Here is a 27187-nt window from a genome sequence, read left to right as displayed (position 1 = left end):
TAGCCTGCTCTCAAACTTTGTGTGTCGGAAAATCTGATGGAAAATGTCCGATGGAGCCCACACACGGTCGAAATTTCCGACAACAAGCTCCGATCTGACATTTACCATCGGAAAATCCGACCGTGTGTACGGGGCATTCGTTTAAAAGTCCCTCTAACCTTCTGCCCATCTTCTCTCCCAACAGAGCTGCACCCTCCCCATTGAGGTGCAGTCCGTCCCTGCGAAAGAGCCGGTAACTGACTGAGAAGTCATCACAGTTCTACAGGAACCCAAAACCCTCCTTCCTACACCAGTTTTCCAGCCACTTGTTAATTTCCCTAATCTCCTGCTGGCTCTCTGGTGTGGCTTGAGGTACAGGTAGTATTTCTGAGAATACTACCTTGGAGGTCCTTCTCTTTAATGTAGCTCCTAAGTCCCTGAAATCATTTTTATAGGATGCTCCACCTTCCTCTAACTTTGTCATTTTTACATCATTTCAACATCATCCCAATATGATCAATTTCCACTCCAAAAGAAATGTGAAGTAGGTAGTTTTTGTCAAACAAAATTATTTTCTTGTGTCATATATTTATATCAATTTATATCAATGTCATATAAATTGCCCAACAGGGACAAAACAAGTCACAGAACATAGCTTGTTGTGATCTTCTATTCAGTAGTACACCATACTGTGAACAAACCCACATTGCAGAGGTAAGCCTATTGTTATGCTGAATAAGAAAAATATCATAATGCCATGTTTCAGATACAAAAGCAAAAACTTTCACACAGCGTTTCCAGAGCATACCGTTTGATTAGGGCCCTGGGCAGCAATGTAAACAAGATGAGTACATTTTTTATCAAGAAAAAAATTATTTGGGCATAAAATTAGACGCAGCAGCTCTAAATATCAAAGAGACTTGCTGCCCATCAAGCAAGTGTATTTAAATGGCCACTGTGTCAGAGGTGAGACGTATTTTATAAAGATACAAAAAAATCAGTTTATTATGTCAGTTACAAGCCAGAAATATTGTATGAGCATGCAGCACACCATGTACGTGGTTTTACTAGCCAGCAATGCAACACACAGAGACTAGGCATGTTTAATCCTCCTAAAATATAAATTGTAGTGTGTTTTTTCAGAGCAACAAACAAGAAAAACTGAACTGATTAGCAATTGGATAGTAATGTACTGCTTATTTTATGTCAGAGGGAGATCTGGCAGCCCTGATCTGGGATAAACAAATCACAATATCTTTTTTTTCCGTACACCTAGACAGACCTAGACTGAAAAATGGAACAGTTTTGAAGGACCCCTTTTAAGCCTTTATCATATAGGCTGCAATTTTTAAAGGAGAGAGAGAAACCCGATTGCGCCTTGAAATCTAAAATTTGTGTCTTCTTTGGAAGACTAAAGATGAAAAAAAGTGACACTTTTATGGCACAGTTATTAAGCCTGCATGGGCAGGCTGTGGTTTATTTGGAATTATTAGACATTTAGTATTTGTGAAAAAAAGAAAAAAAAAAGTTGTCTTTTTATTCGACACCCATGGAAATAGGAAATAGCATACAGGTTTGCACAACAGCTAGAAAGCCTTTCTGAGCAGGCCACATTTTCTGAGAGACTGAGCAGGCATTTAGCCTGAAGAAAAACAATTGGCTTTCTTGGGCACTAACAATGAACATAGCATGCAGATTTGTACCACAGCTAGATAGCCTGTTTGAGCATGCCACAATTTCAGAGAATAGGAGCAGTCATTTAGCATCAGGAAATAAACAATTAATGTATTTTTTTGCACATTGGATGCAAAAAGCATACAACTAAGCAACACAACTAACCATCCAGTGTGGACCATTTGTAAATTTGGAGGGGTAGAGCATGCAGGCATTCTACACCTGGAAAATGTATATCAGTGCCTTTGTTCTGACACTGAAGATAGAAAAAGCATACATCTTTGCAACACAACTTTGAAGCCTTCATTATCACTTATCACTTTATGAGGGAGAGAGTAACCAGACTGGTATTTACCCCAAAAAATGGGCTTTCTTTTCCATGAGTGAGGAAGGACGCCTCTTACAGTTTTGATGCACACTTTTTTAAGCCTATAAAGACTGTCCACCATTTCTGAGAGAGAGAGCAAATTGCACCTTACAATTAATTTTTTCTCCACACAGCAGATGGAAAATTTAAAGTACTTGCCAGCATAGATTTTATACCCTTTTTGGAGAGGCCACTATTAGGCCTCATGAACACTGGAACATTAAAATAATGTTATAAAAACGCCAGTAGCTTTGCAGTGAGTTTTTCAAAGTTGTTCATCATTTTTACAATAGCGTTTTTTTTTTTTTTAATCAATGGTATTAAAAAAACGTAGAAAAAACACTGGTGAGTCGTGTTTTTGAGCGTTTATCTGCGTTTTTTTGACGTTAGAGCGTTTTTACAGCTGAAAAACTCCTCTCAGAACCCACTAGTCTTGGGTTATTTTTACAGCCAAAAAACCCCCCAGTCAAAAACAGTTTATAACAGCCTATGTGTGCATGGACACATAGGATAACATGCTGGAGAGTTTATTGACTGTAGAAAAAAAAGTCTGAAGCCAAAAACAGCTGTAAAAACGTCCAAAAATGCCCAGTGTGTATGAGGTCTTTTTCACGGTCAAATATTTCTGTTTATTGTGAGAAAGAAACAAGTATGGTATAAACAGTCTACCAGATAGTAAATGGTACATAATAATACAGGATTGTGTATACAGGTTATATACAGGTAAGCAATGATTACGGCTGTAACGTGTGTACCGCATTCTTGGTTCTGAGGCTAAGAGATATTCGATTAAAAGAGGGATCAGTTATTTATCCAACAACAGCAATATAGATCCTCTTGTGGAGGAACAAGGGGGGGGGGGGCATCCCAAGTTTATAATATGTGGTTAACAAGTCACTCAGGCGGTACGCCAGATTCTGTCAAACTTTTTGGGACAGTTCCTGTTTAAATAGGTAACTTTATATAAAGGTAAGGCAATATTAACAGAGTTCTCCCAAAAGGTCACCGTTGGGGGAGAGGCAGTGTTCCACTTGAGCAAAATGGCTTTCTTAGCATAATACATAAGATAAGAGATCAAGAGTTTGGAGTAGTGGGGCCTCTGGTCATCCTCTTGTATACTGAGCAGAGCCAGCTCAGGAGACAATGCCAAGAACAGCTGAAGATGGTAGTTAATGACTTAAAAAACTGCTGCCCAGAACTGCGCCACCCTGGGACAGCTTCAGAACATATGGTAGTACGTGCCAATATCCAGGCGGCATCTGCTATATATGGGGTCCCTCTGGGGGTATAGTCTGTGCAATCTCTGTGGCGTGTAATACACCCTATGTAGGAACTTGATTTGTATCAATTTATCCCTGGAGGAGATAGTCAGCCCCGAGCTATCCTCAAAACAATCTTTCCAATCCTCTCTCTCCAATGCAGGGATATCCGCTTTCCAAGCCTCCCAAAGGCTCTTCACCTTGGGAGAATCCAAGCTAAGTAGCGATATATAGAGGGGAGAGAGAGGCTTGGTTAGTGACTCCTGAGCTAAAAGCTCCTCAATAGGATCCATGGCAATGGTAAAAGGACCTGGAAATTGAGCCCGAGCAGCATGGCACAGCTGATAATAACTGAAGTACATCCATCTAGACAAATTAAATTTAGTCAAGAGGTCCCTGTATGCGAGTAATGTCCCTGTCGACAAAATGTCCCTAAGGGCCTTGACACCATATTTCGCCCAAACCTGAGGGTCCGGGATGGACCAAAAGTGTGGAAGATTAGGGTTGCCCCATAGTGGCTGAAAGGGTGACCAGCAATTCTGTCTGTGAAACCTCTTCCTAACGACCACCCATACTCGGAGAGCCGTCCTAGTTGGCTGCTGAAGATCAGCATAGGCCCCAGGGCCCCGATAAACCAGGTTCCCAAGGTCATTGAGGGAGCCCAGTAGGGCCGCCTCCAAGCATAAAGCTGCGTTGGCCCTTGAGTGGACGAACCACCAGCGGACAGAGACCAATATAGCTGCCCACAAGTATACAAGGAAGCCAGGCAACGCCAACCCTCCACATCGCACAGGAAGAAACAAGGTGGATCTTGCCAAATGAGAGGATCCCCCCATATGAAGGCACTAATGCATCGGTCCTGGTCCCGGAAAAATGAGCCCGGGATCCATACTGGGAAATTTCTAAATAGATATTTGAACTTAGGGAGGAATACCATTTTTATAAGATTAATGCGCCCCAGTAGGTTCAGCGGCAGAGTCCCCCAGGATGCAGACCTAGCCCACAGCTGAACCAGCACGGGATGTATGTAAAGGTCATAAAATTTATTAGGGTCACGCTGTATTTGAATACCTATTTAAAGTTATTAATCCACTGTAAGGGAGTATTGGCTGCAGTAAATTGTGACAAGGGGTCTAGAGAAAAAAGTATAGATTTTGACCAATTAATTTCAATACCCGAGAAGCGCCCAAACTCATCGAAGAGGACCAGGGTGGCCTGCAAGGATGAGGTTGCGTCATGCCAATACAACAGGGCATCATCCGCATACAATGACACCTTTTCCTCCAAGGGGCCGACCCTTAGCCCCTCCACCTGCTGGGAGGCCCTAAGCAAGATGGCCAGTGGCTTCAGTGCTAGGGCAAAAAGGGGGGCACCCCTGGCGTGTGCCGCACTGCTGAGAAAATCTTTCTGAGACCCTACCATTAGTACGTATACAGGCTGTAGGAGCTTCAGCCAATGTAGAAATTGAGGGCCAAAACCATATCTGCTCATTATCTCCCAGAGTTAGCCCCACTCAACGGAGTCAAATGCCTTTTCAGGCATCCAAAGAGGCAATGACTCTAGTACCCCCATTGTCATGGGCAATGGACATGTTGAGGAAGAGGCATCTCAAATAAATATCAGTGCCATTACGGGCATAAACCCCGTCTGTTCAACATGGATGAGCTCATCCAGGACCTGTGATAACCGGTTTGCAGGAATTTTGGCCAGTAACTTTGCATCAACATTAATTAATGAGATTGGTTGATACAAAGCACATTCCTCTGGGTCCTTACCCTGTTTAGGCACCAATATAATTATCGCCTCTAACATAGTGGCAGAGACTCCAATTGGGAGAAATGGGCAAACAATTTGGTGAGCCTAGGAGTAAGGCGTTCCTGATACAGTGGGGCAAAAAAGTATTCAGTCAGCCACCAATTGTGCAAGTTCTCCCACTTAAAAAAGATGAGAGAGGCCTGTAATTGGCATCATAGGTATACCTCAACTATGAGAGACAAAATGTGGAAACAAATCCAGACAATCACATTGTCTGATTTTTGAAAGAATTTATTTGACTTGGCATGTCCTCCTGAACTTTCAGGTCCTGAATGGGATGCCAGGGACATGACAGAGATCACTGTTCCCGATCATTGGGAACAGTAGATCTCTGTCATGTCTCCTGTCAGAACGGAGATCCACTTGTTTACACTGGCAGATCCCCGTTCTGCCTCTGTATACTGCGATTGCGGGTCGCCAGCGGACATCTTGTATGCCCGACCCCAGGGCATGCTCCCGCAGCGGCGCACACGCCCACCCGCAACTGCACATGTGCGAGCCGCCGTACAGCTACAGCGATTTGCGCAGGAGAGCTAACTTGCCGCCATATGACGATGCTGCATAGGACTTGTAGTCCTGGGCAGGAGAATTAAGTTATGCAAGTGCTCTGTGCATGGAAGATCAGCATCTGAACCCAGAGAAGCTGGTGGGTGATAGACTAGAGGTAATTTAAAGCATTACAATTACATTTAAAGCTGAAGGACAAGCATGGGTGGACCAGTATCAGCTGCACTGGCCACACATTGCAGCTGATAATTAGTGCTGTGTTAAAAATTTCAATTGAAAATTCGAAAAAAGTGTGCTAGCCAGAAGCTAATTGAAGGAGAAGCAGCAGCAGATGGGTACACCTAAACACAAGCTTCTTCAAGATGTAAACATAAGATGGAATAGAACTTACTATATGATTGACAGACTCACTAAACAAAGGTGGCCGGTAACTGTAACTCTCTCTGACCCATCAGTTACACAAAGGGGCAAATATTATCTGGACTTAAAATTAGATCAGTGCAGTATTCTTGAAGAACTTTCCACTTCTCTTTGCATGTGCTACTGTATTCATAAGTGGCCAAGAATATATTACTCTAGCATCTGTGACTGCACTTGTGAAGGGGCTGTTGCGGTCCAATAAGGGTGTTTCTTTGGAATCTTCTGCACTGAAGAGCTTCCAGGCCACTGCAACAAACCAGCTTCAAAGCAGATGAAAGTTTATCTTTTTTGAACAGGTCCCAGGTTCTTTCCTCTGCCCTGGATTTAAGATTTAGAAGATAAAACTTTTTAACATCAGAGCAAATAATAAATGTACAGGCTAAGGTGCAGACAGAGGTGCTTGCTTTAAGAAAGGAAAAGGTGCAGCAGCCAACAACCACTTCACCTGTAACTAGAGTTGCTGAGCCCTCGACATTTGCAGCATCTCTACTTGAGTTATTCCTTGAGTATGGCAGCAGTAGTGGAGACTAAAGAGGGGCAACATGTGTTGGATATTAATAACTCAAGTAAAAGATGAAGTCCAGGCTTATTTTGCAGAGAAGACCCTTACTAAGTGGGGAAATCCTTTGAATTGGTGGAAGAGTAACCAAGAGAAATATCCTTGACAAAAACTAGAAAAATGGTAATTATGCATCACATGCACCTCCACACCATTAGAACGACTCATCTCGGCTGAAAGGAACATAGTTTCTACAAAAAAAAAAAACAGCCTCAGCCCTGAGCATGTGGACATGTTAACATTCTTTCATTCCAGTTTTGGGAACAGTGATAGTTCACCTCTCTTCAGAATGTTTATTTTTTTTCTGCTTTTTAAAAATGTGTACAGTTGTGTAATGTCAATGTAAAGTTTAGGTTTTTTTATTCTGCAGTTTGTGTGTAACATTAAATTTGTTCATTTTTAATTGCACTGATCGCTGTATAAATGTGAATGGTCCCAAAATAGCACCAAAAGTGTTCGATCTGTCCGCCATAACGTCGCAGTCACGATAAAAATCTCTGATCGTCGCCATTACTAGTAAATAAAAATTATTAATAAAAATGCCATAAAACTATCCCCTATTTTGTAGACACTATAACTTTTGCGCAAACCAATCAGTAAACACTTATTAGACTTTTTTTTACCAAAAATATGTAGACGAATACGTATCGGACTGAGGGAAAAAAATGGGGTTTTTTAATATATTTTTTGGGGATATTTATTATAGCAAAAAGTAAAAAAAATGTGTTTTTTTTCAAAATTTACGCTTTTTTTGTTTATAGCGCAAAAAATAAAAACCGCAGAGGTGATCAGATACCACCAAAAGAAATCTCTATTTGTGGGAAAAAAAGGACATCAATTTTGTTTGGGAGCCACGTTGCACGACCGCACAATTGTCAGTTAAAGTGATGCAGTGCCGAATCGAAAAAAGGGCTCTGGTCTTTGGCCAGCCAAATGGTCCGGGGCTTAAGTGGTTAAAGTGTATCAATTTTACAGCCAAATTGGGATATCACCTAACTAATTTGTTACATGTCCCCATTCACATAGCTTCACTTTAAATAATATTTAAAAACTGCAACTTACCTTTTTTTTAGTTTCTGAACCCTCCAGCAAGTAAAAAAATCTTATGTCTTTTTCTTTGCTTATGAGGGGGCTGGGCAGCTGTGTTTGCCATAAATAACCCCATCTGTACTGTGAAGGCAGATCTTCATTATCAGTTATATAACTAGATTTGAGCTCTGTCTGTCCTAACAAAACAAGGACAGACTTGGGACAGACTCACAGTAACATGGCTTAAAAAAACTTGTTTTTCAGCCATGACACCTCCTAAGAAACTTCTAAAAGGTAGGAAATATTAAAAAAAAAGCTGTAGTCATTACTACATACAGAAGCATTGATGGATTTTTCAAATTTTAATCTGTGTAAAATAATGTTTGTTATAAACAAGCATAATAAAACTAGTCTATTTATGTTGTAGAACTGGATCTGCAAGGAAATCAACTTGAAAAGCTCCCTGTTGAACTTGGTCTCCTACCCATTCTGAAAATAATAAACTTATCTAAAAACAAGTTTGAGGTATTTCCAGAAGAGCTAACAAGAATACAATCCTTGGAGAGCATCAACTTAGAAGGCAATCAGATCAAAGGTAAGGGACAAGTTGACTGTTATAGCTGAAGCAAAAAAAAAAAAAAAATACAGTAGTATTTAGAACTCATGTCTCCACTTTCATTTGTGCACAGCTGTGAGGCTCTTTAGGAAACACTTATTTTTTTGATTTTTTTTTTACATAAAAAAGAAGACTGAACAGTAATTTAACTCTGTTGCATAAAACATGAGACTGTATGGAAACCACAGATCGTATGTGTATGGTTTTAGAACTTGAAAATTCTTCTAATTTTTTTAAAACCTCTCTACTTTTTTGCAATTTTACAAATCTAAGATATATGAATAAAACATAAAAACCACGGAAGATAATAAGCAGTGTGGCTTAGTTGTTAGCACTTCTGCCCTGCACTGGAATTCTTGGTTCAAATCCAGGCCAGGATTGTTTCTGCGTGCAGTTTGCATGTTTACCTTGTGCTTGCATGAGTTTCCACCCACATCCCAAAGACATGCTGGTAGTTTATTTGGCTCTCTAAGTTGGCCCTCGAATGGGTTTACATGTACAGTATGTATGCATGTGAGATAGAGATCATAGATTGTAAGCTCTTTAAGGGCAGGGACAGATGTCAATCTACAGTATGTAATGCATAAATTGGCAGTGCAATATAAATGTCTGTAATAAAAAAAAAAAAGAATGTGCTTCAGGAATATGATCAGGAAAATAATGATAAAAAGCAATGAAGAGGAAAATGGAATGCTCTCCCTGCATGCAGGTCTAACTGCATATTTGTATAATAAATATATATAGTTTTCAATTTGGCTTCAGCAATCAAAATATTTTTGAAACCCGTGAGTTTGGGTTTCCGTGTCACCAAAGACAACAGTATCTTGCTGTGCTGTGTTTTAAAAACTAGTGGTCTGATTTGATGCTGTGCAATTCTGTACAGAATGCAGAGCAAACGAATATCAAATTCCAGCAGTTTCTTGTGGGACAGCCAGTAAAACATGCTTTATGATTGCCTGTGAATGGTCACTGTATAGCAGTCTTTGGCTTTTAGAAAGTATAAAATTCATAAGTTAAACGGCCAGATCAAAAATTCATTTGAAAGAGTTTGCACTCCAATTGCAGACAGTGTGCACACGTTCATTGTGCAGACAGTGCACACCCACCCCTGCACACCTGTCAAACTCAGCTTTGCGGGCGAGTCTGTACAGCTGCTGCATCTGCATTCACTTACATGCTGCCTGCACACAGCTCCAGGTGGAACCAAGCTAATAAACAAACACATCATTCACACTCTATGGGTTTCTGCACCCATGTGAATGGGGCCATAAAAAAGAGCAGTTATAAATAGAATGACCAGATAAAAATAAATTAATTCATTAATGAATCTGTGGGGGAGATATGATTAGTATTATTCAAAGAAAGAAAAAAAAGAAACAAGTATTGCATTGTTTTGAGTCCCAACTGGGTAAGTCTGATTATTTATTTATTTTTTTTTAAGTTTAGCCACTTAATTTACTTACCGTATATTATGCAGCCACACATATACAAGTGGTTTGTACAGTTTAAACAGACCCCACATTGACGGCCGGGCGGTCATTGTGTTATCCTGACTGGGTGTCATACGACATCCAGCAGGATAAACCCCTAGCGTGCACCCGCGGGGTCGCGCAGCGTGTGCGATCGGGGACGGCGTGTGTCCCTCGGACACAGCGCTTCCCCGATCACAGTAAACAGCCAGTGAATTTGGCTGTTTACCACGTGATCGGCTGTGTCAAAGTCACAGCCGATCACGTCATAACAAACTCGGCGGCACGCCGCCGGAGGAGTGCAGGGCAGGGATCGAGGAAGGCGGGTGTCTCTTGGACACAGCGCTTCCCCGATCAGGGTAGACAGCCAATCAAATTGGCTGTTTACCACATGACCGGCTGTGTCCAATCACAGCCGGTCGAAAATTTAAACACGGAGGAGCAGTTACCATCTGATCTCTGCCGTATCTTCACACACCGATCGTGTGAGGAGAGAGCAGGGATCAGTAAGTGAGATCAGTGTATTGTCTGTACTATACCACTGTGCACAACACGACCCCCCCCCAATAAAGAGGACCTGTCACACAGCCCATCAATCAGCCCATCTGATCAATCAGCCCAGCCAATCAATCAGCCCATCTGTCAGTCAATCGGCCCATCTGTCAATCATTCAGCCCATCTGTCAGTCATCTGTCACAGGCCCACCGCCATTGGTACCGCCACACAGGCTACCAGTACCGCCATCAGTACCACCGCCATCAGGCCCACTATCGGTACTGCCATCAGGCCCACCATCTATACCACCACACAGCCCTGCTACCAGTATTGCCACCAGTACCGCCACCACCACCTGTACCGCCACAACCACCCATACCGCCACCTGTACCGTCATCGGTACCGCCACACAGGCCCGCCACTAATACCACATCGGTACCACCACTACCACCAGCAGTACCATTACATAGGTCCGCTAAAAGCACTACCATAATGTCTCAAAGGGTTTACACACCTGAGGAGGCATATGCCCTTCTTACCATGTCGGATGATGAGAGCAGCGGGGAGCTCCCATCATCCGATTCTGGTTCGGAAAACGAGCCAGTGGAGGATAGTGGATCAGAGTCCGAGTTCTCAGAGGAAGCCGTCCCTCCCAAAAGAATGAGATCAGGACCGAGATCAGAACCAAGATCAGGACCAAGATCAGGAGATCTGCTCACCACCAGCAGCGCCAGACCCCAGGAAGAGGAGCCCAGTAAAAGTACTGGAATCACACGCCCAACCCAAAGAACCCAGCCCCAGTCCTACCTTCCCGATGCCCTGGCAAACCCCTTATGGTTGCCTGCCAACTCAGGATCCGCTATCATACCCCCTTTCACTGCACAGCCAGGTGTGGAGCCCTACACTACAAATTTTTCTCAATTTGATTGTTTTTGTTTATTTTTCCCACAAGATTTGCTGCAGAATATGGTGGATCAAACTAACCTGTATGCATCCCAATTTATTGTTGCCAACCCCAATTCTTCCTATGCCCGCATGTTCCAGTGGCGATGCCTAACACTGGACGAATTTAAATTGTTTTGGGCCTTACGTTTAATATGGGGCTTACAAAAAAGAACAAAGTCCATGCATATTGGTCCACCAACCCCATCCACCACATGGCCATATATTCCGCTGTCAGTCCAGGACAAGATACGATATGATTATGCACTTTCTCCACTTCAATGACAATTCACACTGCCCTCCCCGAGATCATCCCAACCACGACAAATTGTACAAGTCCCTCATACATTTCACTGGCCGACTGCACTTCAAGCAGTATATACCAAGCAAGAGAGCCAGGTATGGGCTGAAATTAAATAAATGATGTGATCGAGCCACTGGATATGTCTTCACATTCCGGATCTACGAAGGCAAAGACTCCCAGCTCCAGCCCTATGATTGCCCCACATATATTGGAACCAGTGGGAAAATTGTCTGGGAGCTGGCATACCCCTTGTTCAACAAAGGATACCATTTATATGTCGACAACTATTTATACCAGCCTGCCCCTTTTTCGTCAACTTTATAGTAAAAAAAAAAAGCCGCCCTGCGGTACATTAAAAAGAAACGGAAGGGATTCCCACAAAATCGGTTGACAAAAAAATAGCAAAACAGAGATTTGGCATTCATGAGGAATGAGGAGGTGTTGGCCATGAAGTGGAGGGACAAGAAAGATGTCCACATCCTCTCTACCATCCACAATGACACCGTGGTGGAGATCCAAAGAAGATGCGGCCCCATTGTAAAGCCCGAATGTGTCCATGATTAGAATATGTACATGGGGGGGTGGATTAAACGATCAGATGCTACAGCCCTATTTATCAACCAGAAAGTCCCGTTATTGGTACAAGAAAGTTGCGTTTCACCTGTTTCACATGTCCCTTTTTAATTAGTTTGTCTACTACCAAAAAGCAACTCAAAACCAACACATCACCTACCTCAAGTATATTGAAGATATCGTCACTGCCCTCATTTATCAACAAGGTCCCGCCCCAGGAAGCATTCGCTCTGATAGCGTGAATCGTCTTCATGAGCAACACATTCCCCCAATCTGGAAGAAGACACCAAAAGAAATGCTGTGTATGCAGCAGAGGAGGATTAAGAAGAGATACCAGCTATTATTGTCCCCAATGTCCCTCCCAATCTGGCCTGTGCACCGGAGATTGCTTCAAAAATTATCATACATCCATCCAATATTAGTTCCCCTTATTATTAACAGACTGCCATTTCCCCATTTGCCTGCTACCATGTTAATTAACTGACCCTGGCCTGTTTACCGACGATGTCTTGCCGATTTAAACCACGTTTCTGACTTCCACGTGCACCAACCTCAGCCTGTTTACTGACGATGCCTCTGTCTGACGATTTAAACCATGTTTCTGATTTCCACGTGCACCGACCTTGGCCTGTTAATCGACCATGTTTTTGCCTGCCACTTGGACTGATCTTTTGGCCATCTACTTCAGTACACAGAGGTCTCACATACTGTATGTGAGGGGCTTCAGAATAGCGTTCTGAGTAGAGAAAAACAGTTTATCGTTTTCTGTGCTCCCAGAACAGGGTCTGGTTGCCCAGAGGCTTCAAAGTGATTTGGGTGGGAGAAGCCTCTACCCCTGTCCCCCTGGCCCTAAGCTTGATGGTCCTTCCTGCTGCCTGGACCAATACTTTGGCTGTGCTGGCCATATTGCTGCCTGTAATGGCCCATGACATTATGGACCATGTTTCTTCCTGCTGCTTGGACCAATACTTTGGCTGTGTTGGCCATATATCTGCCTGCTGCCTCTACTGACTTTGGACAGTATTTCTGCTGGGACACCTCTGCCTGCTACCTGGACCTGTGCTTTGGCTGTGCTCTGGCTGTGCTGACAATATCTCTGCCTGTACGAATTATGGACAGTATTCCTGCCTGCTGCCTGGATGATTGCTTTTGCTGTCGCTGACCTCATTCCTGCCTGCTGCCTGGACCGATGCTCTCCTCTGTGGACCACTGCACTTCTAAAACCACAGGTATTCTTTTGTTATTTGGTATGTACCTGCTATGTGTTAGAAATATGAAGGGCCTTCAAAAATGTGATCGGTAGTCAGAAAATGATATTAATGTGCAATTAATGCTGCTAGAATGCCTGGAGGTGCTACTTGGATATTGGGCCTCTGTATGTGGCCAGGCTGTGTAAAAGTCTCAAACATGTGGTATCTCCATACTTAGGAGTAGCCAAATGTATTTTGAGGTGTCATTTTTGCTATTTACATGCTATGTGTTAGAAATATATAAAGGGACAAATTTGTGTAAAAAAAAAAATGCATTTTCATTTTTTTTCCACATTTTCCAAAAAATTCTGGAAAAAAATGAATCGTTCAAAAGACTCATTATGCCTCATAGATTATACGTTGGGATGTTTGCTTTCCAAAATGGGGTCATTTTGTGGACAATTCCATTGTCCTGGTGCTCCAGGGCCATCAAAAGTGTAATAGGTGGTTGAGAAAGGATATGTGCAATTTATGCTTGTAGAACGCCTGAAAGTGCTACTTCATTGTTGGGCCTTTGTATGTGGCCAGGCTGTGTAAAAGTCTCACACGTGGTATCGTCATATTCAGGAGGAGTAGCGGAATGCATTTTGGGATGTAATTTTTGCTATGTACATGCCATGTGTGCCATGAAATAAAACTCTGGCAGGCGTTGCAGCTACGTCATTTCCTTAGGTCTCTGGGACCACCGATAAATTATCAGCGACGATTAACTTTATTTGAGTCATATTGCGATGGAGACGAACCCCTCTGTCGGAAGATTTCAAAGATATGATACGGGAGAGAGATCTGGATAGGACCTTTAGCCCAGCCCAACGACAGAATATTATCTATCTTTCGTTGAACTCATCAATATGCACACGGATTCAGGAATCTAATTATAAATTACTGACACGATGGTATTACACCCCGGCAAGGCTAAGTAAATTTTCTCCAGAGGCCTCAGACCGTTGTTGGAGATGTAGAGAGGATCGGGGGACACTATTTCACATATTTTGGTCCTGTCCTAAGATTAAACAATACTGGCTGGAGGTACAGAGGATATCTCAAAAGTTCACAGTCTTTCCAATACCAGATGACCCCGCATTTTTTCTGCTTCATTGTTCACAAATCCCCCGGCAGGCATATAAAAAATCTGTGTTATGTCACATGGTCAATGCAGCTAAAGCCTGTATTACTCTTAGCTGGAGGGATCCCAAACCTCCCTCCATCGCTCAGTGGCTAAAAAGGGTAAGGAACACTGGGATTATGGAGGATCTTGTAATGTCAGCACAAGACAGAAAAAAGCAATATACTAGAACATGGACAGACTGGGATCAATTCGTATATTCAGAAGAGGGGAGGAGACTGATGGGGAGTGCTCCTGGGGAATGATGGATCCCACGCTGGTGTGTTTTCACTTTGTAACCCCGTCTCCTTGGGGAACGGAGGATGACCCCTCCCCCCCCTTTTTTTTTTCTTTTGTTTTTGATTTGTTTTTTGTGTTTGTGGGTTTACTGATTAATTAACTTTTGAAGGTGTTTTTTTTTTTTTTTTGTAAAAAAAAATAAAAAGAAAGGGAGGATTTTTTTTTTTTCTTATGAGTGGATACATACATATAAGTACAACCCCTGGCAAAAATTATGGAATCACCAGTCCCTGAGGATGTTCCTTCAGTTGTTTATTGTTGTAGAAAAAAAGCAGATCACAGACATGGCCAAAAACTAAAGGCATTTCAAATGGCAACTTTCTGGCTTTAAGAAACACTAAAAGAAATCAAGAAAAATAATTGTGGTGGCCAGTAACAGTTAGATTTATAGAACAAGCACAGGGAATAAATTATGGAATCACTCAATTCTGAGGAAAAAATTATGGAATCACCGTGTAAATTTTCATTACAAACACTAACACCTGCATCAGATTAAATCTGCTTGTTAGTATGTAGGTAAAGAGGGTAAATCATCACACAGTGTTGCACAAGATGTTGGTTGTTCACAGTCGGCTGTGTCTAAAACATGGACCAAATACAAACAACATGGGAAGGTGGTTAAAGGCAAGCATACTGGTAGACCAAGGAAGACATCAAAGCGTCAAGACAGCAAATATGCCTTGAAAACAGAAAATGTACAACAAAACAAATGAGGAACAAATGGGAGGAAACTGGAGTCAACATCTGTGACCGAACTGTAAGAAAACGCCTAAAGGAAATGGGATTTACATACAGAAAAGCTAAAAGAAAGCCATCTCTAACACCTAAACACAAAAAAACAAGGTTACAATGGGCTAAGGAAAGGCAATCGTGGACTGTGGATGATTGGATGAAAGTCATATTCAGTGATGAATCTCAAATCTGCATTGGGCAAGGCGATGATGCTGGAACTTTTGTTTGGTGCCGTTCCAGTGAGATTTATGCAGACGACTGTCTGAAGAAAACATGCAAATTTCCACAGTCAATTATGATATGGGGCTGCATGTCAGGTAAAGGCACTGGGGAGATGGCTGTCATTAAATCTTCAATAAATGCACAGGTTTACATTGAAATTTTGGACACTTTTTCTTATCCCATCTATTGAAAGGATGTTTGGGGATGATGAAATCATTTATCAAGATGATAATGCATCTTGCCATAGAGCAAAAACTGTGAAAAAATTCCTTGAAGAAAGACACATAAGGTCAATGTCATGGCCTGCAAACAGTCCGGATCTCAATCCAATTGAAAATCTGTGGTGGAAGTTATAGAAAATGGTCCATGACAAGGCTCCAACCTTCAAAGATGATTTGGCAAAAGCAATCAGAGAAGGCTGGAGCCAGATTGATGAAGATTACTGTTTATCACTCATTAAGTCAATGCCTCAGAGACTACAAGCAGTTATAAAAGCCAGAGGTGGTGCAACAAAGTACTAGTGATGTGTCGGAGTGTTATTTTGTTTGTTTGTTTTTCATGATTCCATAATTTTTTCCTCAGAATTGAGTGATTCCATAATTTATTCCCTGTGCTTGTTCTATAAATCTAACTGTTACTGGCCACCACAATTATTTTTCTTGATTTCTTTTAGTGTTTCTTAAAGCCAGAAAGTTGCCATTTGAAATGCCTTTAGTTTTTGGCCATGTCTGTGATCTGCTTTTTTCCTACAACAATAAACAACTGAAGGAACATCCTCAGGGACTGGTGATTCCATAATTTTTGCCAGGGGTTGTATAAGTGGATGAAGATGTATATATACATGCTTATATAACTATGGATTATTAAGTTGGTACAAAATGTATGGCAGTTAAAAGCAATGTGCATATTGCACAAAAGCATGTGTATATGGAAAGTGATATGATACTGGATTACCTGCCTCCTTTTGAATAAATAAAGAAATATCTTATAAATGGACAACTTTGTGTAAAAAAAAAAAAAAAAAAATGCATTTTCATTTTTTCCCACATTTTCCAAAACCTTCTGTAAAAAAAAATTAACCAGTCAAAAGACTCATTATGCTTCATAGATTATACGTTGGGGTGTGTGCTTTCCAAAATGGGGTCATTTTTTTTTACAATTCCATGGCCCTGGTGCTCCAGGGCCTTCAAAAGTGTAATAGGTGGTTGAGAAAGGATATGTGCAATTTATGCAATTTATGCTTGTAGAACGCCTGAAAGTGCTACTTCAGTGTTGGGCCTTTGTATGTGGCCAGGCTGTGTAAAAGTCTCACATATGTCGTATCACCATACTCGGGAGGAGTAGCAGAATGTATTTTTGGGTGTAGTTGCAATTATGCATATGCTGTGTGAGAAAAATAACCTGTTAATATGACCAGTTTGTGTAAAAAAAAATAATAAAAAAAAAATATATAATTTTCCCAAGAATTGTGGGAAAAAATTACAACTTCAAAAAACTCACCATGCCTCTTAGTAAATACCTTGGTCTGTCCACTTTCCAAAAAGGGGTCATTTGGGGGGTATTTGTACTTTCCCGGCTTGTTAGTGTCTCAAGAAATGAGATAGGCCTTTAGTACATCAGGTGTGATCAATTTTCAGTGATTGGCACCATAGTTGTAGACTTTATAACTTTCACAAAGACCAAATAATATACATTAGTTTGGGTTATTTTTACCAAAGATATGTAGCAGTATAAATTTTGCCACAAATTTATGAAGAAAAATGACTTATTTGCAAAATTTTACAAACTAAAAAAAAGTGTGTTTTTTTTTTCAAAATTTTCGCTGTTTTTTCGCTTATATCGCAAAAAAATAAAAAACCCAGCAGTGATTAAATACCACCAAAAGAAAGCTCTATTTGTGAGAAGAAACTGATAAAAAATTTTGTTGGGATACAGTGTACAATGACTGAGTAATTGTCATTCAAAGTGTGAGAGCGCTGAAAGCTGAAAATTGGTCTGGGCGGGAAGGTGCATAAGTGCCTGGTATTGAAGTGGTTAAACTTGTAAACAAAAAGTTCCAGAAAAGGCCCGGTATGGAACTGGTTAAAACAAGTAGATATAATATACTTTCCTGTCTATTTACTAATGCTAGCAGCATAATGCTTTAAAATAGTTAATGTTTATTGAGAGAGTTTAGTTCTGCTTTAAGTAAACTTTGATATGATGTTGAATGTATATTGACTCATGACTGTGCGGTGCCAAGGCACTGCAACAACAAATCAACCCCGAACTGTAATATTTCTACCACCATGCTTAACAACTGGTATAAAGTTCTTCTTGTGAAATACTGTCTTTGGTTATCTGTAAACATGTCTATTGTTACTGATGCTCAAAACAGATAGAAGTCAGCACCAAATGGAATCCACAGGCAGCTAGCAAAGGCGTCAATATTCTAAATCCTCTCAGGTAAGTGAGTATAAAGTGCAGCGCCTAAAAATCACTTATTATACAAACACACCTATTGAGTGTATCGACAGTGATAAAATGAATAAGTAAATATCATGTATGGAAAATGTATTTAAATATCATAAAAGTGAATACATTAATGCAAAAAGATATACTGTATAAATGTGAAGTCCATAAATAAATAAAAAATTCCACCGATTGATATAAAACTTCCACTTTCTAGTCCATAGAGTGATAAAGAATACAATGGCTCCCACAGTGTGCACAGAGGGACACCAACAACCACACTCTGCACTCACCAGAGAAAATGACTGCCTGGTGTTTAGCAGCAAAAACGCTTTATCAGACAGCCCAGGTAAGTTCCACATGTAAAGACTGGTATTGGTCCCTTTAAAACACTGACCTCCTAGATATGACACCACCATCTGAGGCAGAGATACAATGACTGCAGCCACTGGCAGTCAGGAGATCAGATGGTCTGGCAGTAAGTGCACAGACTGTGTAGGAAAGTGTTGGATTTAGTATTCCATTGCTCAACTCCTGGATGTGTGCTGGATCCAAGGGATCCCAGAATTACTTTTAAATCCTCATTAATAAAACTGGTAATGAACCTGAGGGAAATCCAATCGCTGTTTGCAGTTTCTGATTGGTTGGGATATTGTACGGTCCCTAGCTAGGACTTTGGATTGACGATCTTCTGGAAATGGTTGAGGGTCTCCCTTGGTTGCTGCAGAGTGATGGCCAGCTAGTTGTGTCTGTAACCTGAGAGAAGAACATGAAAAGTCATGTTCTTCATAGCAACCAGCAACTCTGTCAGGTCTTGTTGCAGTAGGATTAGTAAAAGCAGACCACCAAGGGGCTCCCCCTTCTAAAATGATTCATGTGAATCACATCACAAAACTGATTCAAACTAATTAGCTTAGTCAGTTGTACTATGGAAACCTGTCATTCTATTTTCAGCACACTTCGGTTACGTGTGTTAGATTCCTGCCCCCTGTGCTCGCTGTGGGGGAGTGCTTTAGGGCATCCCTTCTCTTGGCTGCGCCTGTTTGTCTGCTCCACCTGATTAAGCACTACAATATTCAATACCTTCTTTCCTCTTTACATTTCTTGTATAGGACAGTTTGTGATATTGAAATGATATTGTGCTGCTATATCATTGATGATTTGTATGTAATTCCTCCTGAGGAAGAGGTTCTCGCTGTAAAACATGTAGAGGACTCTGTATGCTTTCAAGTACTTTCAAGAGCATGGATATCCTCAGCCTTGTTTGAGGACATACGTATGTGACATATATTTATGGACATATGGTGTGACTGATTTTAATTGTGGATAAATAAAACTGTATACTTTAAAAAAAAACATGTTTGTAATCCTTGGGTACCGAGATAGTCCATTCAGCTTTTTTTGGTGGGCATACCCTTTTCTATTGCTTTAAACCTCTGAGGCCTATATTTCTTTTTTTTTTTAATTATTTATTTATAACAGAGATAAGGCCAACATGGCCCGACATGGTACACAGTAATACAAATGTTAACATTTAAACACATTTACCAACCAGAGTATACACTATGCATGTCCAGTCGGACGGTATTCCTGGCCACGAAGCATGTCCTGTTGAGCTCAGGTATAGAGGAATCACATGTAACTCTGGTGACCAACTCTGTGTCTCTTTAATAGGTATGCAATACTAACAGAAAGTTCCTTCTCGTGTGTGAGAGTGTGTATGTAACAGTTTTGGTTGTAGCTTTAGGTGTCTGGGTCCATGCACCCAGTCCCTTCGTTTTCTTGTTTTTTTTAAAAAAGTAGAGAAAGGAGAGAGCAAATCAGAGAGCATTCCCTGTTTCATGCTAAGAATAATCTTTTGAGGATACGTAGAACCTTCTACGAGTTTGGAGATAAGTGCAGTAGAACACTAGCAAACGCCATACGGACCCAGCGCAATCTTTCCTACATTACCGCCTTATCTTCTTCCACAGGAGCCAAAATTTACGACTCCGCAGAAATGGCTGAGTCCTTCAGGGTATTCTATGAAGCCCTGTACAATCTACACTCCTCTCCCTCTGGGACACGGAACCCAACTAGTTTAGACTCTATTGAGGCATATCTTGCTGCTGCAAAGCTACCTTCCCTCAACGAGGAGGAGATAGATTTGCTCTCACAGCCTATTACCCCAGATGAGCTCACAAAGGCCTTAACCAACACCCCGACGGGGAAAGCGCCCGGCCCCGATGGTTTCACCATCACTTATTATAAAACCTTCCAAACTCAACTGGCAGCTCACTTCGTCACCGCTTTCAATGCTATACAGGATAACCACGCCATACCTACAGATATTCTACAAGCCAGTATATCTGTCATCCCTAAGCCTGAAAAAGACCCACTGATATGTGCGAGTTACAGGCCTATCTCCCTTCTTAACTGTGATCTGAAGCTATTCACAAAAATCCTGGCTGAGCGAATAGGCCCAGTTCTCCAACACATAATCCCTCTGGACCAAGCAGGCTTTATCTGTAACAGAGAGGCTCGAGATAATACTATCAGGACGATAAACGTAGTGGCTAGGGCTAAACACCTCAACATACCATTCATGTTGTTATCTACAGACGCCGAAAAGGCGTTTGACAGGGTAAATTGGACTTTCCTCTTGGCCACCCTGCGACGCCTTGGCATGCCGGTTCCTATGTTGTCCTGGATCTCTGCTATATATTCCTCTCCCACAGCAACAGTTAGGGTAAATGGGAGTACCTCTAGCCCATTCAAGATAAGCAATGGTACGAGACAGGGATGCCCACTTTCCCCGCTCCTTTTCATAATTTCACTGGAGCCCTTATTACAACATATAAGGCTTAACCCGAATATCAAGGGACTCGAGACAAGCACTTATCACCATAAAATTGCCGCATACGCGGACGACCTATTATTTTACATCTCGGATCCTCATACGTCTCTACCAAACTTACTATCGGCCATACGTAAATACGGGGAGTTATCGGATTTCAAAATTAACTTCCAAAAGTCAGAGGCGCTGAACATCACTCTTACCCCTAGATCCCGGGCTTCCATTAGTGGCAATTTCCCCTTCCGGTGGTCCCCCCAGACCATCAAATACCTAGGCACAAAAATCCCTTCTGATCTACACCTCATTTACCAACACAACTTTCAACCACTTTTGAGTGTGTTTTCCTCAGACCTAGACAGATGGAGGGACCTGGCGGTCTCCTGGCTCGGCAGGTGCAATGTTTTAAAAATGAACATCATGCCGAGACTGCTTTACCTCCTCCAGGCACTGCCTGTTGGGATACCGCGGGACTTCTTCCGCAAGTTACACTCATTATTTGTCAGATATGTCTGGCGGGGCAAACCACGGAGGATCAAGAGATCCCTACTACAAAGACCAAAACTGAGAGGAGGCGTGGGCCTACCTGACCCAGCACTATATTACACAGCAGTGCACATGAACAGAATTGTAGACTGGTGCAGACACTCATCACACAAGCTGTGGATTGGATTAGAACAGGAGACGATTCCGTTTCCCATTGAGGGTCTACCCTGGAGTGGAACTCGCTCTTCCAGATTTTTACCTCCACACCCACTGCGGGATGCCACCTTGGAGGAACTCCGCAGATACTCCAGAATGGTGGAGAAGCCTAATTTTCCTTCCCCAACGACACCCATAATTGAACACCCGGATTTCCACCCAGGCCTTTCCGATCGGTCCTTTTGGCTCCACTCGAATCGGAGTATAGTTAGAGCCTCCTCCTTTTGTGGGCCTTCGGGTTGGAACGACCCTTCTACCATATACCCTAGTTTTAACGCCTCCATATTGGGCAGATGGAAGATCTTACAATTGTCACACTTTCTCAGATCTCTTCCAGAAGCTCAGGGTTTTTGGAGACAACCCACACCTTTTGAGGAGCTGTGCATGGGTGAGGAGCCAATTTGGAAATCTCTTTCTCAATCTTACAACATCTTACTAACCCATCTGTCTCAACAGGATCCCCCATACTTGGGGAAGTGGGAGAGAGATTTGAACACCACGTTTACAGAAGACCAAAAGACCCGAATCCTCTTCTTTGCACATAAATCCTCTCTATGTAGCAAATACCAAGAAATTACCTTCAAAATTCTGACACGATGGTATAGGACTCCTTCGGTGCTGGCATCCATTTTCCCGGGACACAGTCCCCTATGCTGGAGATGTGGCACACAAAATGGCACGTTAATCCACATCTTCTGGGAATGTCCGGTCTTGACTCCTTTCTGGAGACAGGTACTGGAAATCATCCACAAACTCACTGATGTGGCTCTCCAGAACAATCCAGCGGCAGTACTCCTGAACCTGACTCCAATGTCTAGTAAGCGGTACCGCAAATCTTTGCTGAAACACCTCCTGAATGCGGCTAGGGCGTGTATTCCCAGCATGTGGAAGCAGCAGTCCGCTCCAACAGTGACACAATGGTTTAACAGGGTCTGTGATATTCAGCAGATGGAGAGCCTCACAGCTGCTCTCAGGGAAAAAGAGGAGGAACATGGCACCCGTTGGACACATTGGAATATGTTCCGCTTCTCAGATGACTATAACTCGTACATATAGATGTCTGTTCCCGGAAGCTTCGGGACCGCGGGCCGCCGACCTCGCCAGAACCCTATACCTACCCCTCCCTCCTTCTTACTTTTCCACTTCTGTTTCCCCCCATTTCTATTCCCTTTTTCCTTTTTTGACACTAATAGTGTTCCTCGCCTCCTTTCCCCAGCAGTAAGGGGGAAGGGGGTAGGGGAAAAACAAAACAAATAAAAACAAAAAAAACCCCGGATTGCAGTATCCCACATTGGTGCCACCCCTATGCCCGTAGGATTGAACACCATAAATTGTATATAACGCAATGCATAGACTTAATTCACCAAAAGATGGCAGAGCACTACTCAGACAACAGGGATAGACTGGAGTGACCCCTTGAGAGTCACATAGTTAGCTACAATGTCATGTTGCCATACCTGCTGTTAAACTAATACATAATTGATTTTCTTTTCTTTGCTATGTGTGAAAAATATTTACAGAAACAGATAACTGTCATACTGTATTGTTGAATTCTATGTATAATCTGCACTCCCTAAATAAAGATTTAAAAAAAAAAAAAAAAAAGTAGAGAAAGGGAGCCCCACTTGTGTGGGTAGAGAGAGCAGAAAAGAATAGTAGAATGGAAATTAGCAAAAAGAAAAAAGAGAAATTGGTCAGGGGAGAGGAAGGAAGGAGGAGGGGTTTAGTCCCCCAGACCTGGGGTGTCAGGGAGAGTATTCTTAGGGTATTTACATGGTGTTTTGTGGCCGCTGCAATAGAGAGCAGAAGGAAGCGTGTTGTATCGGAGGGTGTGCTTTCATATAGCTACAATGGGATCTCTCAATGCTTGTCCCTCCTCCGAGAATATAAAGGTGTTCCATAGCCGCCAGGTTCTAGTGAATGTTTCTGGACTATTTTGCGCTGTGAGGATGAGATCCTCCATGTGTTTTATTTCTTCTATTTTTGTAAGCCACGTGGCAATTGTCGGTGGAGATGTGGCTTTCCAGTGAATTGGGATGCAGGCTTTGGCTGCGTCTATCAGGTGTCTGATTACGGATTTTTTGTATATTCTCTCCGAAATGTCAGAGGCGTGCAGGAGAAAAAATGCAGGGTCATCTGGTATAATGTGTTCTGTAAATTTCTGAGTAACCTCCCTCACAGTACGCCAGAAGTGGTTCAGGATAGGGCAAGAACAGAAAATGTGCACTAGAGTTCCCTTGTCTGCCCGACACCGCCAACAAAGATCAGGCGTCTCCGGGAAGAATTTGTGGAGTAATTCTGGGGTTCTGTACCATCTGGATAGAAGTTTATAATTTGTTTCCTGAGTTTTGGCACAGATGGAGGACTTGTGAGTAAATCTAAGGATGCGTTGACGTTTAGCCGAACAGAAGTGGCAATTTAATTCCCGTTCCCATTTAATTAATCCCGGAGGACAGAAATCTGCTTGCAGCGTGTTTAGGAGATTGTAGGTTACGGATGACGTATGCGTTATGGTTCCTAAAGTGTCGCATAGATCTTCTAATGTTGTGAGGGGCGTATCGTTGGCTGCTGGAGGGTTCAGGGAGTGAAGGAAGTGTCCCAGCTGACGGGACCTTAAGAAGTCTAGGCGAAACGGGCCCTCCGGGTCTGAAAGTTCTGCGATTGTGTACTAACGACCTCCAGCATTGAAGTGGGAGGCCTGGTGTAGGCCCGCATCGCTCAGACCTCGAAAGATCGCATCTTGTATTCCCGGTGTAAACTCAGGGTTCCCCAATATGGGGTATAGAGGTGAGTTGGGGGAGGATATGGATGTTTGAGAGAAGTCGGGCACAGATTCGTATTGTGTTACCTATCAGTGGGTGGTATTTTGTTTCTGTCGGTAGGGTCATGTAGCACCAAGGGGCCCTTTTGAGGGGACCACGCTTTGGTCTTGCTCTATTTGTGTCCAAATCTTGTTTTTTTGGTGTTGGTACCAATCTATTAGCCTCACCAAATGAACTGCATGGTGATATGCGCGAATATCCGGCACCGCCAGACCACCATGATGTTTGGGTAAAATTAGAAGTTTATGTGTGAGCCTGGGTCTCTTTTTGGCCCATATGAACTCTGTAAACATGGATTGTATCTGTTTAAAATAGGATATAGGGATATGGGTAGGAAGCGCTTGCATGAGGTATAGGAATTTCGGGAGAATTGTCATTTACAGAATGTTACACCGTCCTATCCAGGAGTGTAAGCCCGTGTTCCATTGGTTTAGCAGTGTTCTAATTGTTCTCAGTAGGGGTGGGAAATTGAGGTTGTAAAGTTGCGAGAATGTATGTGGGATATGTGTGCCCAAGTACTTTAATGCGGTCGTCGTCCATTTCAGTTTAAAACTGGCTTGTAAGTGTGTTAGTCGTGATTGCGGTATCCCTACGCCCATCGCTTCCGATTTGGCAAAATTAATTTTTAAGTTGGAGAGTGCTCCATATGTTGCAAATTCCTGTAGCAAATTTGGTAGGGAGACAGAGGGTGTAGTGAGTGTGAACATAAGGTCGTCCGCGTAGGCAGACACCTTGTGTTGAGTATGATTTATCTTTATGCCTGATATGTTAGGGTTCATTCGCACATGGCACAAGAATGGTTCTAGTGACAGGGCGAAGAGTAAGGGGGACAACAGGCACCCTTGTCTCGTGCCGTTAGTGATTGAGAAAGATTCAGAGATCACCCCATTTGCCCTAACTCTAGCCGATGGTGTTGTATATGTAGCTGAGATCCATCTCAACATATTACATCCCAGGCCTACGTGTCGTAATGTAGCGAGCATAAATGTCCAATTGACCCGATCGAACGCTTTTTCAGCATCAGTACCTAGAAAGACACTGGGTATTTTGGTGCGTGTGGCCGTATAGAGCAAATTTAGGACCTTAATGGTGTTATCCTTTGCTTGCCTTGTAGGGACAAAACCCACTTGATCAAGGTGGATCAGGTGGGGTAGATGTGTTTGTAATCTGGTGGCTATAATTTTAGTGAATAGTTTCAAGTCCGTATTAAGTAAAGGATATAGGTCTGTAGCTCCCACAACAGGTCGGATCTTTACCCTCTTTAGGGATGACGGATATTTGGGCCTGCATTGTGGCGGTATGCAGTGTTCCTCCCTCGGTAAGGCCATTCAGTAATTTAATAAGGTGAACCCCTAGTGATGGTAGTAGTGTTTTGTAATATTGAATCGTGAGGCCGTCTGGTCCAGGGGCTTTACCTGGTTTAGTACTTCCTATTGCAAGTTGTATCTCGGGTAGTGTGATGGGATCTTCTAGTAGTTTGCGTGTCTCCGTCGATAGTGTGGGCATGCGGAGTGAGGTTATGTAGTCTGTCATACGGTCTAACTGCGTAGGTGTCGTGTTTAAGTTGTAGAGTGACTCATAAAAGGATTTAAATTCCTGTGATATCTGCTAGGGTAAAGCTATATTCTGACCTGTCGGTGTGTGTATATATGGTATGTAGGACGCCAGTTTCTGAGCACGTAATGATTGTGCCAGAAGTCTACCGCATTTATTACCCGATTCATAAACTTTCTTACTTGAAATTTGGAGTGCTGCCTTTTCTTTGAAGTTGAGCAGGTCTGTGACCTGCGTGCGTATCGTGTCAAGTTCATTTCTAAGTGGACCAGTCGGGGTTTGTTTGTGTCTAATTTCTAGTGTCTGAAGCTTATCGAGAAGCAGGGTCATTTGGGCAGATCTTTGTTTTTTGAGTCTCGCTCCGTGTTTTATGAGTACCCCACGTATTACCGCCTTGTGAGCCTCTCATACCAGGCCCGCGTCACTGTCAGGGCCACTATTAGTTTGGAAGTAGTTGGTTATTTCCCTTGTCATGTCAGCTAGTACTTCGGGGTCTTGTAATAGGCTCTCATTAAGCCTCCAAGGTTTCCTTTGGCTTCTGTAGAAGTCAGTCAGGACATATCTTACGGAGACCGGGGCATGGTCTGACTATGTGATGGACCCGAGTGAAGTATCTTTGATAGCCTGGAGTTGATTGTGAGGAATAAGAAAGTAGTCTATCCGCCAGTACGAATCATGGGGGCGCGAATAAAAGTAGTCACGCTCGCCGGGGTGAAAAAGACGCCAGGCATCAACTAACTGTGATGCGTGGAGGACCAAATGTATGGCCTTACGTGTGCCCGGGGTGATGGATGATCTGCCCATAGATGTATCCTCTGCCGGGAGCAAGGGGTTGTTAAGGTCGCCTCCAACAATAAGCTGGCCCTTGGCGAACTTACGAAGGGTAGCTAAATGCTTTTTGATGAAAGTGTCCTGTTGGCAGTTCGGGGCATAAAGGTTTGCAATGGTCACCCTTACTCCCCCAATCTGACCTTTGAGAAATAAAAATCTACCCAACGGGTCTGTCAATACTTCTACTAAGGACCACGGAAGGTTTGCCGATATCAGAATAGAGACTCTTCTAGACTTAGCTTCCGAATAGGTAGAATGGTATACTGTCGGGTAGAATCTATTTTTGAGTATTGGGAACTTGTTTTCCCTGAAGTGTGTCTCTTGTAATAGGACAATGTTTGTGCGTAAGCATCTCATATCATTGAGCAGCATCCGTC

The 27187-nt window shown here is 42.5% G+C and overlaps 1 protein-coding gene across 2 annotated transcripts in view; it reads left to right on the top strand.

Moving 5' to 3' along the window:
* The window catches only part of LRRC20 (leucine rich repeat containing 20), a 626217-nt gene that overhangs the window by 430841 nt on the left and 168189 nt on the right, over positions 1-27187 (top strand). For both annotated transcript variants that reach the window (XM_073596571.1, XM_073596572.1), the window contains exon 4: positions 8037-8204. In XM_073596571.1, coding sequence (XP_073452672.1) covers positions 8037-8204 — 168 coding nt within the window. The remainder of the gene's footprint in view (positions 1-8036; positions 8205-27187) is intronic.

The sequence above is a fragment of the Aquarana catesbeiana genome, linkage group LG08 (genome assembly GCF_042186555.1).
Source record: "Aquarana catesbeiana isolate 2022-GZ linkage group LG08, ASM4218655v1, whole genome shotgun sequence".
NCBI classification, from domain to species: Eukaryota; Metazoa; Chordata; class Amphibia; order Anura; family Ranidae; genus Aquarana; species Aquarana catesbeiana.
Note: the sequence above shows the minus strand (reverse complement) of the source record. Positions and strands in the feature narration are given on the sequence as shown.